General features: G+C 37.0%; 1 protein-coding gene across 1 annotated transcript; it reads right to left on the bottom strand.

The window, feature by feature from the left end:
- Positions 1-12,426: 12,426 nt before the first annotated feature.
- LOC119555179 (ATP-binding cassette sub-family A member 2-like) lies at positions 12,427-19,111 on the bottom strand. Its single transcript, XM_037866429.1, has 13 exons — positions 18,690-19,111; positions 18,053-18,620; positions 17,847-17,990; positions 15,778-16,986; positions 14,899-15,692; positions 14,468-14,844; positions 14,290-14,415; positions 14,085-14,240; positions 13,678-13,795; positions 13,504-13,626; positions 12,792-13,448; positions 12,654-12,740; positions 12,427-12,601 (listed from the first exon to the last, which is right to left on the bottom strand). Exons 1-13 carry the CDS (start codon positions 18,887-18,889, stop codon positions 12,427-12,429), a joined length of 4,734 nt encoding a protein of 1,577 aa, XP_037722357.1. The 5' UTR covers positions 18,890-19,111.
- Between the last annotated feature and the right edge of the window lie 172 nt (positions 19,112-19,283).

Below are 19,283 nucleotides of genomic sequence, written 5' to 3'. Positions count from 1 at the left end.
AAGCGTATAATGGTCAGAAAAAGTGGAGAGAAGCGAATGTACAAGGAATTTTATAGTCGAGACACTCAAAGTAAGGGCTCCCACTTCTTGTCATTGTGGTTTTACAAACCCATTGTTCGGTGGGTCCTGTAGTTGTCGGGACAGGACTGATTATGCTCGGTTGGACAGGGACTTCGTGACCTTTCGACGTTGCCGGGGATAATCAAAATTATAATTTGACTGATTACCCAAGCATGCCTCTCAATGCACACGCATGAATTGGCAACTCGCATAAGCTGACGTACGAACGGCTTCATTCTAACACACAATATGTTTACGTGTATGCCCACAAAAAGGCACGAAATAATACTAACTCGACAAAGGGATACCCCATAATTTTATATACCATACCATTCATGAAAATTTATATGGAACTTATTAATTTAACTTTATTATTTTAAATTTTATTTATATTATATATAATTATTAACATACGTTGTAATATCGAAATATTTAAAGCACGAACCATAAAGGTTCTACGTTTTAAAATCATATAATACCTTTCCACCCCGCAAATAGATGACACAACATTTTTTTGGGTGTTCTGCGCATCTGACATTTTAAGGGGTTGATTTCAGTTTTTGTCACTTTCATCCATCATATACTCGCCCTTCTTGCTTTAATTTACATTAACACATATCAAATAAAAAGGTAACTAGATATTTATCAAACGATTACAGTTGTTAACGGAAAATAAATTACTATACTAACTACTTTGCTATTATTGGTGCAAAATATTAAATTCTAATAATAATATTTCCAAATTTTAGTATTCGGTGTGAGATATTTTTATTATTATAAGTCAAGATATTGGTCCAGTCCTCAAAACAAAGATTTCTAGAATCTGATAATCTGACTTCAAAGACAGAATTTAATTCCGGACATTAAGGGCAAACAAGAAGAAAAACATTATTTGCATTCAGGGCAAATGATCCCAATGTTAAGTAATAAAAATACTAATAGCCAAGGCAAATATTAGGGCCAAACATTATTCCACAATAATTTGGGTACTTGCGCCGAAAACGTGTCCAAATTCTGTCGGCACGTGCTATTCGAACCGAAATGTGTAGCTTATTATGCAAGCCATGCCCTTCAGCCGGTTGCTGTTTTTGCAAATTGTATGTTTATGCTGGAAAATACGTTTTGCTAGCTAATTAGTACATTTGTGCGGTTCGATTAGGCCGGGGACACGTGACGTCAGATAATCCCTTTTTGCCGACCAACTAACTTCTGTAGTTGGCCGGAAGTCTCATCTGCGGCATCCAGCCGAATCTCCACCAGACGGTAACCAAATTCGGCGCCCTGTGACACATTCACAGTCGCATTGTTATGGCCGCAAACCCAATGATGTTACATCCTCGGTTGCCTTTGCCTCGGGGCATTCAAAAAAGCGGGGGGTGTGGGCCACTTTGCGACTGGCGGAGTCCACCGCCCGGGGATAATACAAAACATGTGTTGACGTTGCCGCAAATACTCCCAGCCCATCGCCAGGTCCTGCACCACCGACAGGTGCACAGAAAATGTGGTGCGGGGCGGGGAAGTGGGTGGAGCCTGCGGATGCACCACCAGTGATGCCAGGGACTTAAAAATATAACCTGAATTGGGCAGGGAACTGGAATCTTTTATTTAAAGTAACAAAACCACTGCTGGTCATTTTGTGGATATCTATTCAAATAGTTATTTCAGAAATTCAAATCAATAATTTTATTGACAATTTATTTTAGTAAAGATTTAAAAAAATAAGTAAAGTTTACAAAACTATGACTAACATGGGGCGTTAAAATTCTAGCTATAAGGGCTTCCACCTCGTATTTATAAAATATACAAAATATAAGAATATATGTGTGAGTAATTTGCACGGGACAGCTTATCGATGTGTGTGTGACGACTGCTGTTCCACACAGTACGCGTGTCGGCAGAGGCTAAGCAGGAATATTCGCTTAATGGGACGTTGCTAAACTCTTAGTTTATTTGGTTTTGGAATTTTGGTGTTTTAACGAATATTAATATTATTATTATATTTAAAACTATGTAGTTATATATACTTTCAAAAGCAGAGTAATTTTATATACCATGATTATTTTATAAGATACTTAAAATATTGAATGAAGAAAAAGAACTTTAAAACTTAAGGCTAAAGCTCCCACTTTTTAAAAGCAATAGTTTTTCTATTATCCTCGCTTTAATATTAAAAGTTTTAGCAATGGAAATACCCTGACATTTAAAGTCCACCCAAAGTGATGCCAAGCATTTGTCTGGAATTTGCCAACTTGGCATCATTGGATGCACATGCACACATGGCCGCGGGGTATTTGGGTTCATAATACTCTCAATTTCGCCGGACGGCTGAAGGCTCATTAAATCGCTCGGTGGCGGGCGGGTCCCGCGATTCGGTTGCAATTTCCATATGGAAATTGAATTTTCGCCGGCCTTGATGTGGTTTTTCCAATGATGCGGGGGCGTGGTCAGGGGATCGCATTTTGCGTGGGCGGCCGAAACGATGTTTTAATGCCCTCCTAGGCACTGTTGACACTTGCCAGACCCACTGTCGGCTGGATTAAAGGCCGCGAAGAAGCCGGCATAATTTAATTAAAATTGTAAAATATTTGTCGGATTTTGCATAAGCTTGTAAAATCCCATTAATTCACAGAGCAACCCATTGTTGACCGCAACACAATCAAAATATGCAAATTTATCGCATTAACTCGAGAAACTCCAAATGGCCGCCGCCAAACGAGCACCGAATGGGATAGACAGTCGGCGAAGAAATCGCGAAAGCCGGGATATTTAATTGGGAAATGAGCATCCGCCTATGTACACGTACCTCCCCTTTCTCCGGACCCGGGAAAGTAAGGACAAAGTGGATGGGCTCAGTTGGCGGTTCTAAGGTCGCTTGTTTCAGCCGCCATGATTTGCATTTTTAATACTTTCAACCGTCGACGGAAATCCATTGGTCCCACCAACAATTGCTTGCCAGATAAATCCGGGAGTGGCGATTCACTTTATTTATATTGTGTAGTACATATTTAGGCGTATCAAATGGCCGAATTAAACTGTCGAAGGCTTCTTTGAGCATTTTTTGATTACAACATTACATTAAGAGCCCTGCGGAATTTCGTACATTTTCAAATGTTCCTTGTGGCGGCCATAAAGCAGGCTCAAGTTCCGGTTATTTATTCTGCCCAATATGTCACTCCAAATCCTCTTTGACCGTCTACATGACGCCTGGAAAAGGTGTGATTGACCTAATCTTCGGCAAGCCGTAAGGATATCACCACCGTCTACTAATAAGCACATCAAAAGTCCGCACACACACGCCCGAATAAAAAGTCAATCCTGTTTAAAATTTTCCATGCTTCACGGAATTCAATGAGAAGTAAAAGGAGCATTGTTGTGTAAAATCCCAACAACCACTCAGAGGCGTATATACGTACATGTCCCTATATATATATCCGTTCGCATATGGACGTGTGTGTAACGCATCATGTGTAAATCCTGAGCTCTCAAGGAAAACCTATGGCCACAAGAGGCGAATGTTCCCTTTCTTCTCGAAGTGTTTCCTTATTGTTACTTATATTCTGCCATAAAATGGACAATGGTTTTGTAAGGGATCCAATTTCATCGATGTATTCAGAACCTTGAAACATATTTTAGAACTTTATGACAGATCCATTTGCAATTTACACGTTACAAACTTTGGTATAACCTTTTTTAATAACTTATTTTATTTAGGATCTCTTAATTTTGGGATCCGATTGGCTATCCTTGAAATAATATAGTTTGCTGTCCCTCACCAAAATGTAAAAATTAACGATTGTTATTCCTGTTAGCCTATTAAGATATTTTCTTTTAGCCTCAACTCAACTGGAGTATAAAAAAATGTACATAACCTCCCTACCTACCTATGCCAATCTTTCAATCCCAGATTTATAGCAGCTGCAGAAGTTGTTCCTGGGCAGATCTTCGTATCTAACAATTAAGACTGACAAACCTTTGTGCTGCAATTAACATTTGACGGACATGTTAACATTAGGATACCGATTCCGCAGGTGACACGCGTCACTCCCAGGTCCCCAAGGCCTACCAAAACTTCCCGACTATATCCCTTCGGTGCGGCACAACTAGCGAAAGTGAAAAGAAGGCAGCAAAGTAGAAACACTTGTAAAGTAAGCCCGATCTAAGTGAGGAAAGACGTGTATTTGTCAGAACCACATGTTCGCATTTTCAGCGGAAGACTGGCGGCATGAGCGAACATTTGTGTACACTTAGAGTGCCGGGGAAATGGGAGTGGGGCAGCGGCCAGCAAATGCGTGATATAATGTAAATGTAATGAGAAAGCATCATCAATTTCGGGCGAGAAGAAAATCCCCTTTAAAGCGAACGACGACAAATGAAATTGTCTAGTTGGCCTTTCCGAAGTCCTCCTCGCCCACTCTAATCCTTCGGTACATATAAATGAAATCAAATCCGAAAATTGGATTGCAAAGCAACGCCCACACATCCGCAGTTTCCGTTTCCACAGTCTTCGCCTGCACTTTTCCAGCCCGCTGCCAGTTTTCCGGGGTGGAAATGGAGATGGAAATGGAAACTGTGCGGACACTTAATGTGGCAGCCAAATGTTCAATTGCGGTGTCGCAGGACATGCCGAAGCGAGCGGAGAGCGGGATTTCGATCCGACTCCTTTGTGTTCCCTTCCCGGCAAAGTGGCCTCGACGATGCTGGTGCCGAAAATGTAAACAGAGCCAAATGGAGATCCAATTACTTAAACGGTTAGTCCATTGTGGAATACACCAGAATTTGCATATTTCTTATTTGTTTGTTGGTTTAGGCGCTGGCTTGAAGGCCGCGACGAAGTGCCGGTGCCAGAGGTAAGTTGAGGTTTCGAGATTTGCGTATGGTGCGTACTGGCAGGCAAAATCACTTTAGACCATTATAAAATAGCAATTCAATTTTTGGTAAAAATATATTCTTGAAATGAAAAACAAGAGCAATCGCTATAGTCGAGGGCCTCGGCTATCAGATACCCTTTACTCAGCTAAGAGGAGTGCAAAGGAGATGAAGATATGCAAGCAGCAAAGCAACTGCTCACAATATTGCACACCCAGCTACAGCGCCACCTAGCGTCGATTCCATTATTTGCTTATAACTTTTTATTGGATGGTCCGATTTGGACAATTTTTGGCATGAAGATAGATATTGATAATCAAAACAGAATTAGACAAGTTTGATCGTATATACATACATCCGACGAATCCAGTATACCCTTTTACTCTACGAGTAACGGTATAAAACATAAAATGAAAAATGCAATAGTCTCCACTTCCTCAGATTTTAAAAAGATATTGTTTGTTACCTTTTACAAAATATACTTATTCTAAGGTAAACATAACTTCCCAAAATTTGTAATACCAGCTTGTATTAATGCTAACATACAATTTTGTAATACTTAGTTCGTTTTAAAGAAATAGTTCAAATCGTATTTCCTATATTTCTTATTATATGAAAGTGATTTATCTAAAAAATATTGCAATCGTGACATTTCTTACGCTCACACCCAAAACAACCAAAGACAGCCAAAAATTGTATTGTTCTGCTGAGAATTTTCAAAAGCCTTTCTGCGCAAAGTCCCAATACCATTGACACTTTCCCCGTTTTGAAAAGAGAGCAGTTTTCTAATACTTATTGTCCTGAGACTACCTACTTACAATCCAAACGTGACACTTGAAGTGACTTCGCCCGGACACGGACACCCAGGGAAAGTAAAATGGGACAAAAGTATTTGTTACATCTTTCACATTATTCCGAAGGCTGTTTGTTTGCCACAAACAGTAATGATAAAAAAAAGAGACGTCGAAAGTGAGTTGGCAATAATTCTTCGGGTCATTCAGGAAACATGTGTGGCAGTTGCCCATGAAGGATATCTATCCTGGTGGTCGTGCACCCAAAATATTGACTCTTACAAGCGTTATTGCATTTCATGCTTGCACGCATGCACCGTAAGTGGTCTTTAGAAATCACTTTCCATTCACATCGCTGCGTCGCCTTTAAGCGAGTGTAAACTGTCACGCGGAGAATGGAGTTCTGCCCGATTGTTGATACCCATATTGCGATTTATTTATTTATTCCACAGCCCCTCTTCACTTTTGTGGGCAGAAAAGGAAGTATTTCGCACTTTGTAAGCGAGTGCGTGAATGTGAATGCGTTGCTCATCACAATCAGCAGGCAGTGTGCACTGGAAGAAAAACAATAAATTTCTAAGTATTGAAATCAATTGTATAACGGGCTGGAACCTTAAAAAAATAAGTATATAACTATTTACATACTCAAGGTAAAGATAAATATACAATAGTACAATCCTATAACCCTAAAAATAATGTTGGAAAACTTGTCAAGATAACGAAAATCAATAAGTATATTTTAAGGTATTTGATAAATGTACCCATTAAAAATATACTATATACGGAATACTAATAATATACTAAAATGTATAATTTATTAGGGGATTGGGCTTTACTAAGTTTTAGTGTTTAAAAATAATATTAATCCCTTAAAAATATATATTTAAAATTAATATATCAATACGTTTTCAATTTTTATATAAAAATAGAAATAAGAGTTGTTATTCAATATTATGAATTCCAAAACTAAAATTGTTATTAATATATTTTTTTACATCCAAGAAGTGATACTAATAATTTAATATATATAACCCTTCCAAGAAACCTTTAGGAAGGTAACTTTAAAACACATGTTATCAAATTTGTATTTTTTCTAGTGTATGTTAGGAGTAAGTCGCAGCAATTTAGTACTTCGTCAAAAAAGCGCTCGAATGTACATATCTGTAGGAAGCATGTATCTGAGCAAGTCAAAAAAGAGGAGGATGAGACCGAGGCTGCACTGCCCAGGGGGTCGGAGTCCGCTGGTCGAGGATGCGAACTAATGCCCCAGGCGAGAAGCTAAAAGCGAAAAGCAAGATGCGAGATGCAACCCTCTTGTCAGGGCCATTGTTTGGATGTTTGGATGTTTGGACTTGTTCTTGCGAAACAATCCCGAGCCAAGGAAAACCCAGTCGATACCCGCAATGACAGGGAAATAAGACAACGACAAACTGGCAGCATTCGCTGTAGATTAGCCCGCCCGATCACCGCAAATAAACAAGTTCACAAATAAGCAAGCCGAGAGCAAAGAGCATTGTGTTATGTTCGCGGACCAGATCTCCGATGAGCTTTGGGATGAGGATGAGGATGCGCCGAGCTGGGAACCCAGATTGCGGATTATGCCACAATCCAGAACCAAGAGTCAACTAGCGCCCGCTGTGCCATCGGAACTCGGACCTCGAACCTCGGACCTCGACTTCGGTTTCCCTGCTCTGCACGACACTGAATCACTGCGGATTTCAGTCCAATCCTACCCAGCACAGCCTATTACAATTGCAGAAACAATAAATAATTATTATGTTTATGTTGCGGTCTTTTGTTTGCCTTATTAAAACATTTTTCACGCAGAGCCGAAATCTGAAGGGAAACTGACCAGATTTGGGTCTCAGCGAGGCACTTGGTATCAACACAGTCTTGTGGTTTTTAAGTACTTATTGTACATATTTTAAAATAAACATTGTTTATATTTATACCAATCCAAAAATCTTTATTTTTTTCCATTTGCAATATCCTCACAGAGAATCAATCCTCGAATCAAGTTAGTTGGGCGGTATTTACATCGTATACCTCAACAAATAAACTACTAGTATAGTCTACTGGCTATACTACTACTACTACTACTACTATACTACTGTATATAATTATCAAAAAGTTGTTTAATAAAATCATTTTGATTTTTTTTTTCTCACCACTTCTTCAAAAATTGAGAACATTAATACCAAAATGTTCTTATACGGTTTTTAAGAACGAATGTTTTTAATTCAAGAACAATGTACTTGAATATTTCTCTCTTTGCAACCTGTGAAGGTATCACTGAAATATCATATAACGCTTTGATTGAATTGTATTATTCTATTTTGTTAATCTAATTACAACCGGATTCTATCTTCTTTGATACAAACCAATCTCTAAAAATGAGAATTATTTTGGATTAGGGGTGAAGTGTTTGCTACATTTTATTGCAAACTCAATGAATTTTATAAAACATCCCTTATAAATAATAAATCGAATAAATCTATATTAAGTTTTTACGTTTCGAATTCAGATTAACTTATTCCTACACATACTCAAAACAATTTTCATATTATTTATTGTGAAATATAAAAAAGGTCGCACTACTTAGTATTCTGACTGGGCTGTTTTCAGAGGTATCCGAACATAAAATCAAATATTATTGTTCCCATCCCCTGGGTTCCCAACTCGGATGCGTTAAAAGGGTTCGAGGTGCCGGCTATGAATAGCACTGCTGGAGAGCCCTAAAACACGTGCCGTTTGCCATATTGTTACCGTTGCGGCCCGGGGCTACGATCCAAGGTTGTGGAGGTGGGTGTGGATGGGTGGCACTGGGGTGTTAACACAATCATCGTGTGTCTGCTTGGCATTTCCTCGGCCGACCACCGACCACCCCCGTGGAAGCATTCGTCGATGCTGCAAATGATGAGTTGTGCCTAATTCATAACCACATCGAACGAATTAACTCGCAGTATGGAACCGCCCGAAAGATTTCGCAGGGCGGGGGTGGTACAATGGGACATACGTACTCCATACAGAATGTGGGATCGGATCGCTGCTGCCTGTTTAAATCCGGCTCCTGATACACGTGTCGCAATTCGTCTGGGCGAGATATTTACAAGCGGACCGGGGGCTTGAAAGTGAAATTAATTACGGTAACGAAGGGTAAGTGTCACCAACCGGATGCGTACCAAATGGATGGCTGAGGACGAACTCTGTCTTAATATATTGCCAGATAAGTATCTGCCCAATGGCTGTTCCACACAATAGACGCTTCCCTTTATGGGTTGCCTTTTGTAAACACCCATTAAACATCCTCTGTTCGTGTCGTTAAAAAGATACTTTCGGTATCTGAAAGATGCAGAATCAGAAGTTGAATAATCTATTAAAAGTGAAAAAGTCTCCAGCACAAGCTTTTTTGTCATGCCTCAAGGTATAATTACCAATTTTCTGATAAAAACATTTTAAAACTAAACAAATTGAAAAGAACTTAAACTGCATTTAGAACATTTTAAATATTAATACGAATATTAATAAATTGAAATATAAATTGGTATTGATCAATAAATCAATTTGAATTTACGCTGAAATAAAATCTTCGAGTGCGTTGCGCTGGAATCTAGAATCTGTATTAGTAATCCCAACTTTATATACTTTATAGGGATGGACACGCTTCCTTTAATACAACAGAATACAATACACCCCTTTACTCCACGAGTTACGGGTATAAAACACTTTTAAAAATATATTGTTAACCTAAGCGTTTCTAGGTAAATTTCATATAGAGAAGTATAGAACATTCCAAATTATGATGTATTATCAGGTGAGTAAAATACATAGTTTTTTCACATATCCCTACACATGTGTAGGATCAAAGAGAAATACTAGCAGTGGCTGTTTATTTGCCAGCAGTCACGGGCACAAATATTCATTAAGTTGAAATAGCGTACAACCCGAGCTTGGACGAGTGTTTACATAAGTCTTGAGTTTTAACTGAAAAACATAATTTTCCGTCTGAGGGCGCCGTGATATCAAGTGGCTCCCGTGTCGCAGCGCTCCGCATTCAAAACTCGGGGGCCGGATGGCCGAGTGAGTTTCCGTGCAGCTGGCAGTATTTGCGAAAGGAATGGAACGGAACGCTAATTAATTTAATGAAACCTGTCTGTTGCCACAAGCTCTAGAGAGTCCTCGTCCGCTCTGTTCCTGCCCTCGTATTTACATGTGCACATTACGCTTGTACATTTGATGTGTAAAATATATGACTACTTGTGAAATTCTAAAAATGGGGAAGAATATAATAAACAGAAAGTAATTAAGGGACTTTTTATTGATATTTACTCTCCGTTTTACCAGTAGTTTGTACCCTGAAAATAAACAAAGAAGAATATATCTACTTAAATATCATATCATTTGCCACTAAATACTATGTAGTCAGCAGGGAAAGTTTAATATATCTAAAAATCAAAACAATGAAAAAATTACTTAATGATTTTATACCATTTTTTATTTATACCCTTAAACTATAAAACAAACAATTTTAAAAGTATTTAAATCAATAAAAATATTTCCTCTTTATGATTTAATTAAAGCTTCCTTATTGAGCCATCAACATCACAAGGGGTTGGTTCAACATGAAAGCAACTTTGGTAAAGTTATCAACTTAGTATCGTTTTTATTTGCTTACCACCTTATCGCAATGTTAAAACGCGGCACGTGCTGCGTCGAAATGTCTCAGTTCGAGTTAAAAACAAATCCATGAATATATTACAGAAATAATTAACATTATCGCCGAGCAATGGGCAATAGTCGGACGCGTGCGCAAACTGGCTGGGCTATAATCATCGTTATCTAATAAGGGCACCGGGAACCCAGGGCTCTTGCACAAATATTTGCCTACTTCAATCCGTCATTTGGAAGTCACATGCGTGAGAATGGTAAACAAACCGGTGAGTTCACGGGGGAGTTGGCACCCCTTCACCCCCGAAAGTCGGACGGAGGCTGACTCAATTTTGCGTTCAAAGATCTAGGCCGAAATGGAATGGCCACCCGGAAAAGTCAACCGAGGACTTCGAAAGTTACACAGCATTTAGACTGTGCATTTCGGCGGACGGTCTGGTCCTCATCCGCAACACGTGTCACTGGGTCGCTCGACGTCGTCGTCCTCCCAGATACGCAGTGCACACAGTCCAACGATCCAGCAATAGCAATCCCACAACGCTCACATAAAAAGCAATAAACTAAAATTAAGTCGGAAAACGTGTCAAAGTCAGTACTCACTGCACTGACAGTGATGCAAAGACAAACATAAACAGCGAGCGTGGGTCCTTGTTTACCTTAATAAAGCCGGTTTCGATTCTCCTCAGTTCTCGGTTCGGTTTGGCTCAGACTTATATCGAATCGGTGGGTGCGTTTGCCTTGCGATTCTATGCGCTTTGGGCATACCCTGCTGCGAATTATCCTGCGATTGAGTTATGACACCAACTTAAAATAACACCGTCAGCACAGGGAAGCACTTTTCAAACAAGGGAGCATCGTACAGTGGGAACCTTTCCTTAATCTGGATTTGAATTGCATCATATTTTATGTTACTGTATCTAACACTATCCCAAAACAAGATGTATTTATTCTACTTATTGTTTCAGCTAGTTAAAAGTGAGGAGGTTTTTTCAGTGTAAAATTGTATGGTTAGTTATTGTTGCTTTATAAACTTTAAAAAAGATAATATATTGGGTAAAAGATTGTTTGTACTTATGTAAATATAATCTTTTATAATCTCTAAAAACTTTCCACTTGTAAGGTATTGCTAAAAGAAATCCGAAATTCTATCTTTACTTTTTGTTCATATGAAGATATACATATTATGATATATTTCCTCTACTTGCTTGTGCTCGATACAAAATAAGATTCTTTTTTCAGTGTACTGGTATATATGATATTGAAGCTTTATAATCCCTAAAAAATCGATTCAACTTATGTTAATATATTTTTTTTTACAATCTCTTTAGTATTTTCACTTATAAGGTATTGGTAAACGAAATTCGAATATTATTCTAAGTAAATAAAGGTTTATATCACAGTTTCGTATCTTTACAGCTTGCATATTGGAACTCTATGTTTGTATTTATGTCTAGACAAATATTATAACGCATTCCACTTCACATTGGACTGCAGGATACTTAACAAAGGCACTGTTTCCTTAAGTGCAAACATTTGTTTGTCTGACATTATGTCAAAATTAATTTGGTTGTACCCAGTGGATTTTATTTCTCCTATCTTAAGAAGATGCTTATCTTGTTAATTTTGCGATTCATTTTATGGCAAACCTTATGCGGACCGCGGCCCTTTTTGTTTTATAATTTATTTTGATCAGGCCGCGGCATGCATTTTCGATTGATATTGATGGTTCCTTCTGGAGAAACATGTTTTGCTCATCAATGGATTTGCGCTGAACCTGTTTGCCCTGCCTCATTTAGTCTAAGGACCTCGGGTTTACGCAGTAAAAAAGACAAGGAGGCGATACAAACTTTCACATGGCGAAATACAGACACTAAATTACGATTCGGCTTTGTTTCTTGCCGAAGCATCATTATTTAACTGCCCCATAGTTAAATGTGACTCCCGAGTCTTGCGGATTATCCATTAATTTTTTACGATAAAACTTACAGCGGACTAATTTGAGACTCTGATTTTTATTTTAACAAAGTAAAACACTTCATCTTCACCGAAGTATTCTAAAGTTTTGAGTCACAAAAGATAGTTCCATGTTTTCATGTTTCAAATAGAAATCCGATATGTAAAGCTCATGCCTGTTTTTCTCAATTATTTGAAAGGCTTTGGCCAGGGGAACTGTGGTATTGTGAATGTAAAACAACATATCGCCTTGTATTTCTTCTCTGAAAAATTGAAAAATTTAAAAATGTATCTAACACAACAAAATTTACTTACAGTAAGTAAACATTTCCAAAATTGGCAATCAAAAATCGTGCAATATCGTTAATTACAGCATGATTACTTATTTCTGCTCGTCCATACCTATAAAAAGATAATATAATTATTAGTTTTTTAAATATTTAATGTAAATACCCCAATTCGTGAACCAATGCATGAGGTCTAGCCTTGACCATTAAAATCAAGCCACGAATAGATTGGTTTCTATAGCTCTCGACTGGTCCGATTTCAATGAGTTTTCCACGCTTTATCAAAGCAAATCGATTGCATAGGGACTGCAAATCTTCAATATTGTTCGAGGATAGTAAAATCGAACTGCCGCAATTATTCACGCTCTTCAGGACGTCCAAAACATCGGATCGATGTGCCTTCTCAACTCCAGCGGTGGGTTCATCCAGAATTATTAGGGGAGGTGTACCAATCACAGCTATTGCTGTACTCAGCTTTCGCTTATCACTTACAGTGTACATCTCCGATTTCTTATCAAGATGATCCTTGAAGTTAAGATTTTCTGCCAGTTCTTCGGATACTTCCCGCACTTTTTCCGACCTTATACCTCGAATCAGGCAAAATACTTTTAAGTTTTCTCTTCCCGTAAACTTTTGCTCAAAGTAATCTATTTGGGGACAATAGCCTATGTATTTGAATGCGTGATATCTATTCTCCTTTTTGTCTTGAACATCGATTCCTTTTACTGAAATACGACCACTTGACAAATCGCGTTCTGATATAATCATTTTATTAATGTTCGTCTTGCCAGATCTTTCGCCAACCAACCCGAGAACATCCATACTAATAAATAAATTTAAATTAACTTTTAAATATCTATGATATCGACAAAACTTACGGCTTCAGACCAAAGGATATATCTCTTATCAATCTTCTAGACTGGTTTGACCTTACATTTTCCACAAGTAGGGTGTGGTTTCGCATTTCGTTTCTTGTCATCCTGTTTACCTCACCAGCAGTTCTATATTAAAAAGATTCATTAACTGAGTGATAAATTATTTTTTGCAAATACCTCTGCTTTGTTTTACAAGGAAAGCCTTTTTCGTACAGCATGAGCAGTATAAAGTAAAGTATGGCTAAAAAAGTAAGTATCAAAACATATAGTAATCCAGTCCAGTGTGAATGTTGTTCTGGAAAAAGGAAATAAATAACAAATATAGATTGTGTTATTACTAAAAATTACATTGTGTTAATACAGATATTCATTTAATACATGTTTATTTACTCTGACATCCAAACGATGTTAAGTTAACTTAGTTACTGATAGACAAAAAACTTGGCCTGAAACAATTTCCCTTTATTTTTATACCCCTTATTTGTGAAGGGTGTAAATGTACAAGAAAATGCTTTCAACCCTTTTAAGGGTGAGTGCATTCCAGAAATTGGATTTAATTAGATTATCTTGATTTCATAACTTACTGCATTCATCATACAAATTTGAGTTGCTTCCTTCACAAACTTTGCGCATTTCTTCCTGAATGCAAATTCTATGAAGCAGTGCAATCGCTGAATAAGTGGGTAATAAATAGAGAACTCCAAATGGTATATCCGGAGCTCCAAGCTCGAACGGTATGGCTAAAAATATATAAACATTACGAATAATCAGCCCATATTAAGAACTTACCCAAAAGAAGCAGTAAAAGTATTGGTATTATCCAGCCATAAATTTGGCGATTAAAGAGATGCAATAAAAGATACAAGAAAGGCAATTGTGCCAGATTGAAAAACATCAACGCAATTATATAGGCAACTGAAATAAATTTCAAAAAAAACAAAATATGGATAATATTTTATATATTTACCCGTTGCATCATTGAAACTTCTACGTAGAATTGTGGTCATTAAAACCACTAGTAATGTTGAAAACAGAGAAAGCCACATCCAGTCCCAAATTAAATGGGAGAGCCAAAATGTTGCCATATTTATGCCCTCAACTTGTTGCATAAGTTTAAATCCAATGATGCGTTCCCTTATAATGTATGCAGCAAAAAACCCAGTAAAGATACTCAGGCATAAAAGTAGTAAGTATAATGCACCCCTCTTGGAACATTCGATTTCATATGGGGTAGAGTTTTCAGTATCCTGAGTTGGGCGATAGGGATGATTATAAAAATCAATGGTTTTCTCCAGCAATTTGGCTTCCCTCTCATAGCCCGAGCAAAATCTATCCAATAAGTCACTAAAGAAATAAATCTTTATAGTTTAGAATTAGTTTTCATATTTAATTTTATACCCATTTGCCAAATATCCCATAAGTGCTGCGGCCACCGCCTCAGAATGCAGGTACTTCCGACTATAAAACATTTTATATTCGCACTTTTCCATTTTCAAAGCAAAGACATATTTAGCATTTAACATATCTTGATTTTTATCTAGATCATTTTGTGATATTTCATCAGCTAAACAGCCTTGTATTTTATTTTTTAAAAGCGGTACTAGGGGATGCTGATCGCTTTCACTTTCCACAAATGCATAAGTGCAGTCTTCTCCATAAGAATCTAAATCCAATTTTCGAGCGCTCTCCTGTGCCATGTTTCTCTTATCTGCATAATAATGTTTGGGTAAATCAGGTGATTTATAAAAATAAGCAAGTATCGCCGCAAAGGTCAAAAGCAACAGCAAGGGAAGACCAAAGAACAACAACGGGTTGTGTTTGATGTGGTAGAACTTTTTTAATATCATCGCTTTCCATTGATTCCTGCACAATTTTTGTCCCTTTAGCAGACATTCATCCGGTTCTGGTAGGTTGCATAAGTTACTGCACTTGTTTAAGTTGCAGCCAGCCGATGTGGCATTTACAAATTTATCTACCACCGGAGTGGTTCCGATTTGAATGGATTCCATATTGCCACACTTTTCGGATAGCTCCAACTCTTTAAGCAGGGGCACAATTCCACAACAACTGGATTGCGGAATATTGTAGGCTATTTCGCAAGGCTTGTCACAGGAGGCACAGGAATCGGGTATATATTTCGTAACCAACGAGGATATCTGTGGCTCGGGACATATTTCACCCTGCGAGCATACCTGAATAACACAAGACCATCAGAACATTATAACAATAATTATCTTTCCTTCTAGTTTTAAAAATTATACATTTTAATTCCCTTACCAATTGATAGCCGGACCCGTAAGAGTTCTTCAAGAAAACAGAGGTTCCATTGAATATTAATTGCCCATCGCATAATATAGCCACTCGATCCGCCAGAACATCCGCTTCTTCGATTTGGTAAGTGGCTACTATTATAGTGCGACATCGTTTCTCAGACTGCAGTAAATCCCACAGTAATCTCCGCTCACAGGGTTCCAATCCTTCGGTGGGTTCGTCCAAGACAAGGATTCTTGGATTTCCACAAAAGGCACATGCCACCGATAGTTTCTTTTTGTCCGTTTCTGATAAATTTCGACTCTTCACATTCCTTACGATCCAGAGATCCAATGCTTTTAAATAGTTGTTCATGGAATTACTTCTGTATTTTCTAGGAGAATTTCGCAGAGATGTGTAAAAGTCCACGTGCTGTTTTACCGTCAAGGAATCGTATAAAGCATTGTGCTGTGGCGATAGTCCCAAAAAAGTTCTGGAACTATTTGTACTGAAGATGTTTTTATTGTCCACTTTAATCCACCCTGATTCTGGAGGACTACTAGCCGTGATTGAATTAATCACTGCCGACTTTCCCGAATCGGAAAGACCCAATAGAACGGTTATTTGATCATCGTACATATTCATGGTAAAATTCCTTAGGGGAGCCTTTCTTCTTTGCAGTTTTCGCAACATATTGGCTTGAACAACTGCTGGAGTTTCATGCTGATTCGTACGGTTATCAGGTTTCGATCTTCTACATTTTGAAATTCCATACCGTCCCGGAAAACATAACTCAATCAGTAGGCAAAGTAGTAAAGATGTAAATGCTACTACTAGCATTATTAAAATAATATCAGCGAAATTATAAGTAAAGTCTTCACTATTTGTAGTAGGACTAAATGCATTTTCTGTTTTAGAAATATGATACCACTGCAAGCCGGTATTATCAAACCATTCGAAGTAAAGAATTAAACTCAGCCCCATTAGAAATGCATAATGAAATAGTATGCAGAGCATGTAAAGCAAGATTAATAATTTTGGCTGCAAGAATACATAGAAAAAGAAACTAAGTATGCAAAAAAAAGCAACCACAATCGCTGCCAAAGTGACAGTCTGAGTTAAGCTATATACTAAAAAACAAAAGCAAATGCCAGACACTGCCCAGACTTCGAAGAAAAACAACAAGGCTGTGAAACTTGAGCAATTTAAGACGTTTCCATTTTCACAGATCGGCGCCTAAAAAGAAGGGAAATAAAATAAAAAGTTTAGTTAAAATACATAATTGCTTTTGTTTTAAAACTTGAAATTGATAGGCGGTTGGCGCCAAACATTTAGCGAATGCACAAACCCAGGCCCCGATATAAAATCGAAAGTATTTCGCATTCTTGCATTTCGATTAATAATCGGAACCAGTTTACCCGAAGTTGGAGTTTTGTGTCAAAAACAAAGACCTTTTATGATTTTGGTTTAAATATTTCGAAAGATACTTTAGACTTACATTAATTTGTAAATTTTGGTACATGTTTAATTAGTATCTTAAAAAAAGTTATTAAAAAATATTAAATACTCTACCGCTAAGGCCATTTTTGCTGGGGCTCATTAAAAAACACCCATCATCTCTGTAAAATTATTCCGTTAGTGTAGGAGGTATTTGAAAAAAATGTAATTTGATTTTTTGACGAGACCTAATTGCAAACTAATTTTCTACTCATTGGGTTTTAAAGGAATGTAATATCCTTTGCTTAATATAATTCCTTCAATCAAAAGAGGCTAAGATGATGAGTATGTGTAAAAAATTTGAAAAGAAAGAAAATAAATAAAGTCGGTTGAGTTAATGCGACAACCTGCCAAAAAATTTGAAAAAGAAAGAAAGTCGGTTGAGTTATTGTGACAACCTGCTAAACGGGCTAAAAACATAAATTTCTACTCCTATATCTCCCAAATTATTGGTTCGATCGAATATAAGTTTTGGGAGTGTGATTTAGAAATCTTAAAGTAATCTACAAAAAATCCTTTCTTTTGAAAACTCTCTATAACCACTTAATTTAATATGATTACAACTAAATACTATTTTTGGATATACAGTGTTTGCTTACCGTTAATAAAAATATTGTTAGAACATTAATCATAGTAAGTAGAATAAAAGTGGAAAAGAACCAAGATAAATAGTGAAGAAAACGATTTGAATCAGAAATGTTCATTAAATCCACTTGTTGATTGCTTTTTTCTCTCACCATATGCTGGAATATTAATTAAAATTAGGACTTTTGCAAATTAAAACATATTTAATGATTATACTTACCATAACTAAACGAATAAAGGGATATATGTATAATATACCCAAATAAAATGCCAAAATATTTTTGCGAATTGTTTTAATTGGGTCTAAGAGTTTTTCATTATTTTCACTCTTATATTTGTTATCCAAAATGAATGGATTTGACGAGATTGTTACTTCATTACCCTCGTATTTCTGGGCTGGCTTCCTTAAATCAGATTGACTCAGAATTGCAGTAATAGCATATAGTATTTGTAGGAATCCTTCGTCTCTGTAAACAGAGGTCGGCATATTTTCTTTTGATTCCGATTTATCCGTGTTCCACAGATCGTTTGGCTTAGTTCTCAATGGACTGGGAAATCTAAGTGTAACAACAGTGTTATCACCTTCAGCCTTCCAAATAATACCACCCAAATAATTTCCTTTTCGAAGATTTTTTTCCATATTTCCCTCGGACTTTATCTGAATAATTTTCTTGAGCTTTAAAATATTTTTCAATGTAGGTATTACTTTGGCTGACACAGATTGGTCGTTTGTATGCAATAAAAGTTCCTTTAACGGACTTTCTTTGGACATTCTCTCCATTGAATTGCTTAAATTAAAAAGATTAATATTAGTTTAAATGTTTAAAATCGAAAATTGATTCCTGGTTCGTACTTACTAAAGTGGAGTAAGTCTAACATTATCCCCAAGAACTCCATGTCGCCGTGCAAAACAATGGACGGGGTTTTCATGATTTGGACCACATCGCATCCAAACCAAATGTAGCATTAGCAAGGGAAGCAGTAAATAAATCAACATCTCAAGCCTAGTGTAGGTTCTAAAGTTCTTGACCAATAAAGTGACCAATTTTACAGCCATTGTAAAGGCATAAGATAAAATGCTTCTTAAATTAACTAAAGTACAACATCGGTGCTAAAAGACTTTAAATCATTTTCTAATCTCTTATGCAATACAATTCATAAAATGCAATCTTCTTTTATGTATATTTTTTGAAGTAGATTCCACATCTGGTAAAAACACATTTCTCATGAGTTACTACAAATAATGATTTCTTAACAAGTTACTTTACTAGATGAAGTAGACACTTGTCAGTTGTTCGATCATACAGTGGTCGGCATAAGTATTTTGACAAAATAAAAGTTAAGTATACTCATAACTTGAATTTTCTTCTTGTAAACTATAGGCATCAATGGAAAGGTAATTTCAATGCCGTTTGAATGATACAATACATTTCTTTACCCATTCAGTACTT

The sequence above is a fragment of the Drosophila subpulchrella genome, chromosome 3L (genome assembly GCF_014743375.2).
Source record: "Drosophila subpulchrella strain 33 F10 #4 breed RU33 chromosome 3L, RU_Dsub_v1.1 Primary Assembly, whole genome shotgun sequence".
Lineage (NCBI taxonomy): Eukaryota > Metazoa > Arthropoda > Insecta > Diptera > Drosophilidae > Drosophila > Drosophila subpulchrella.
This window is presented reverse-complemented; position numbering and strand designations above follow the sequence as displayed.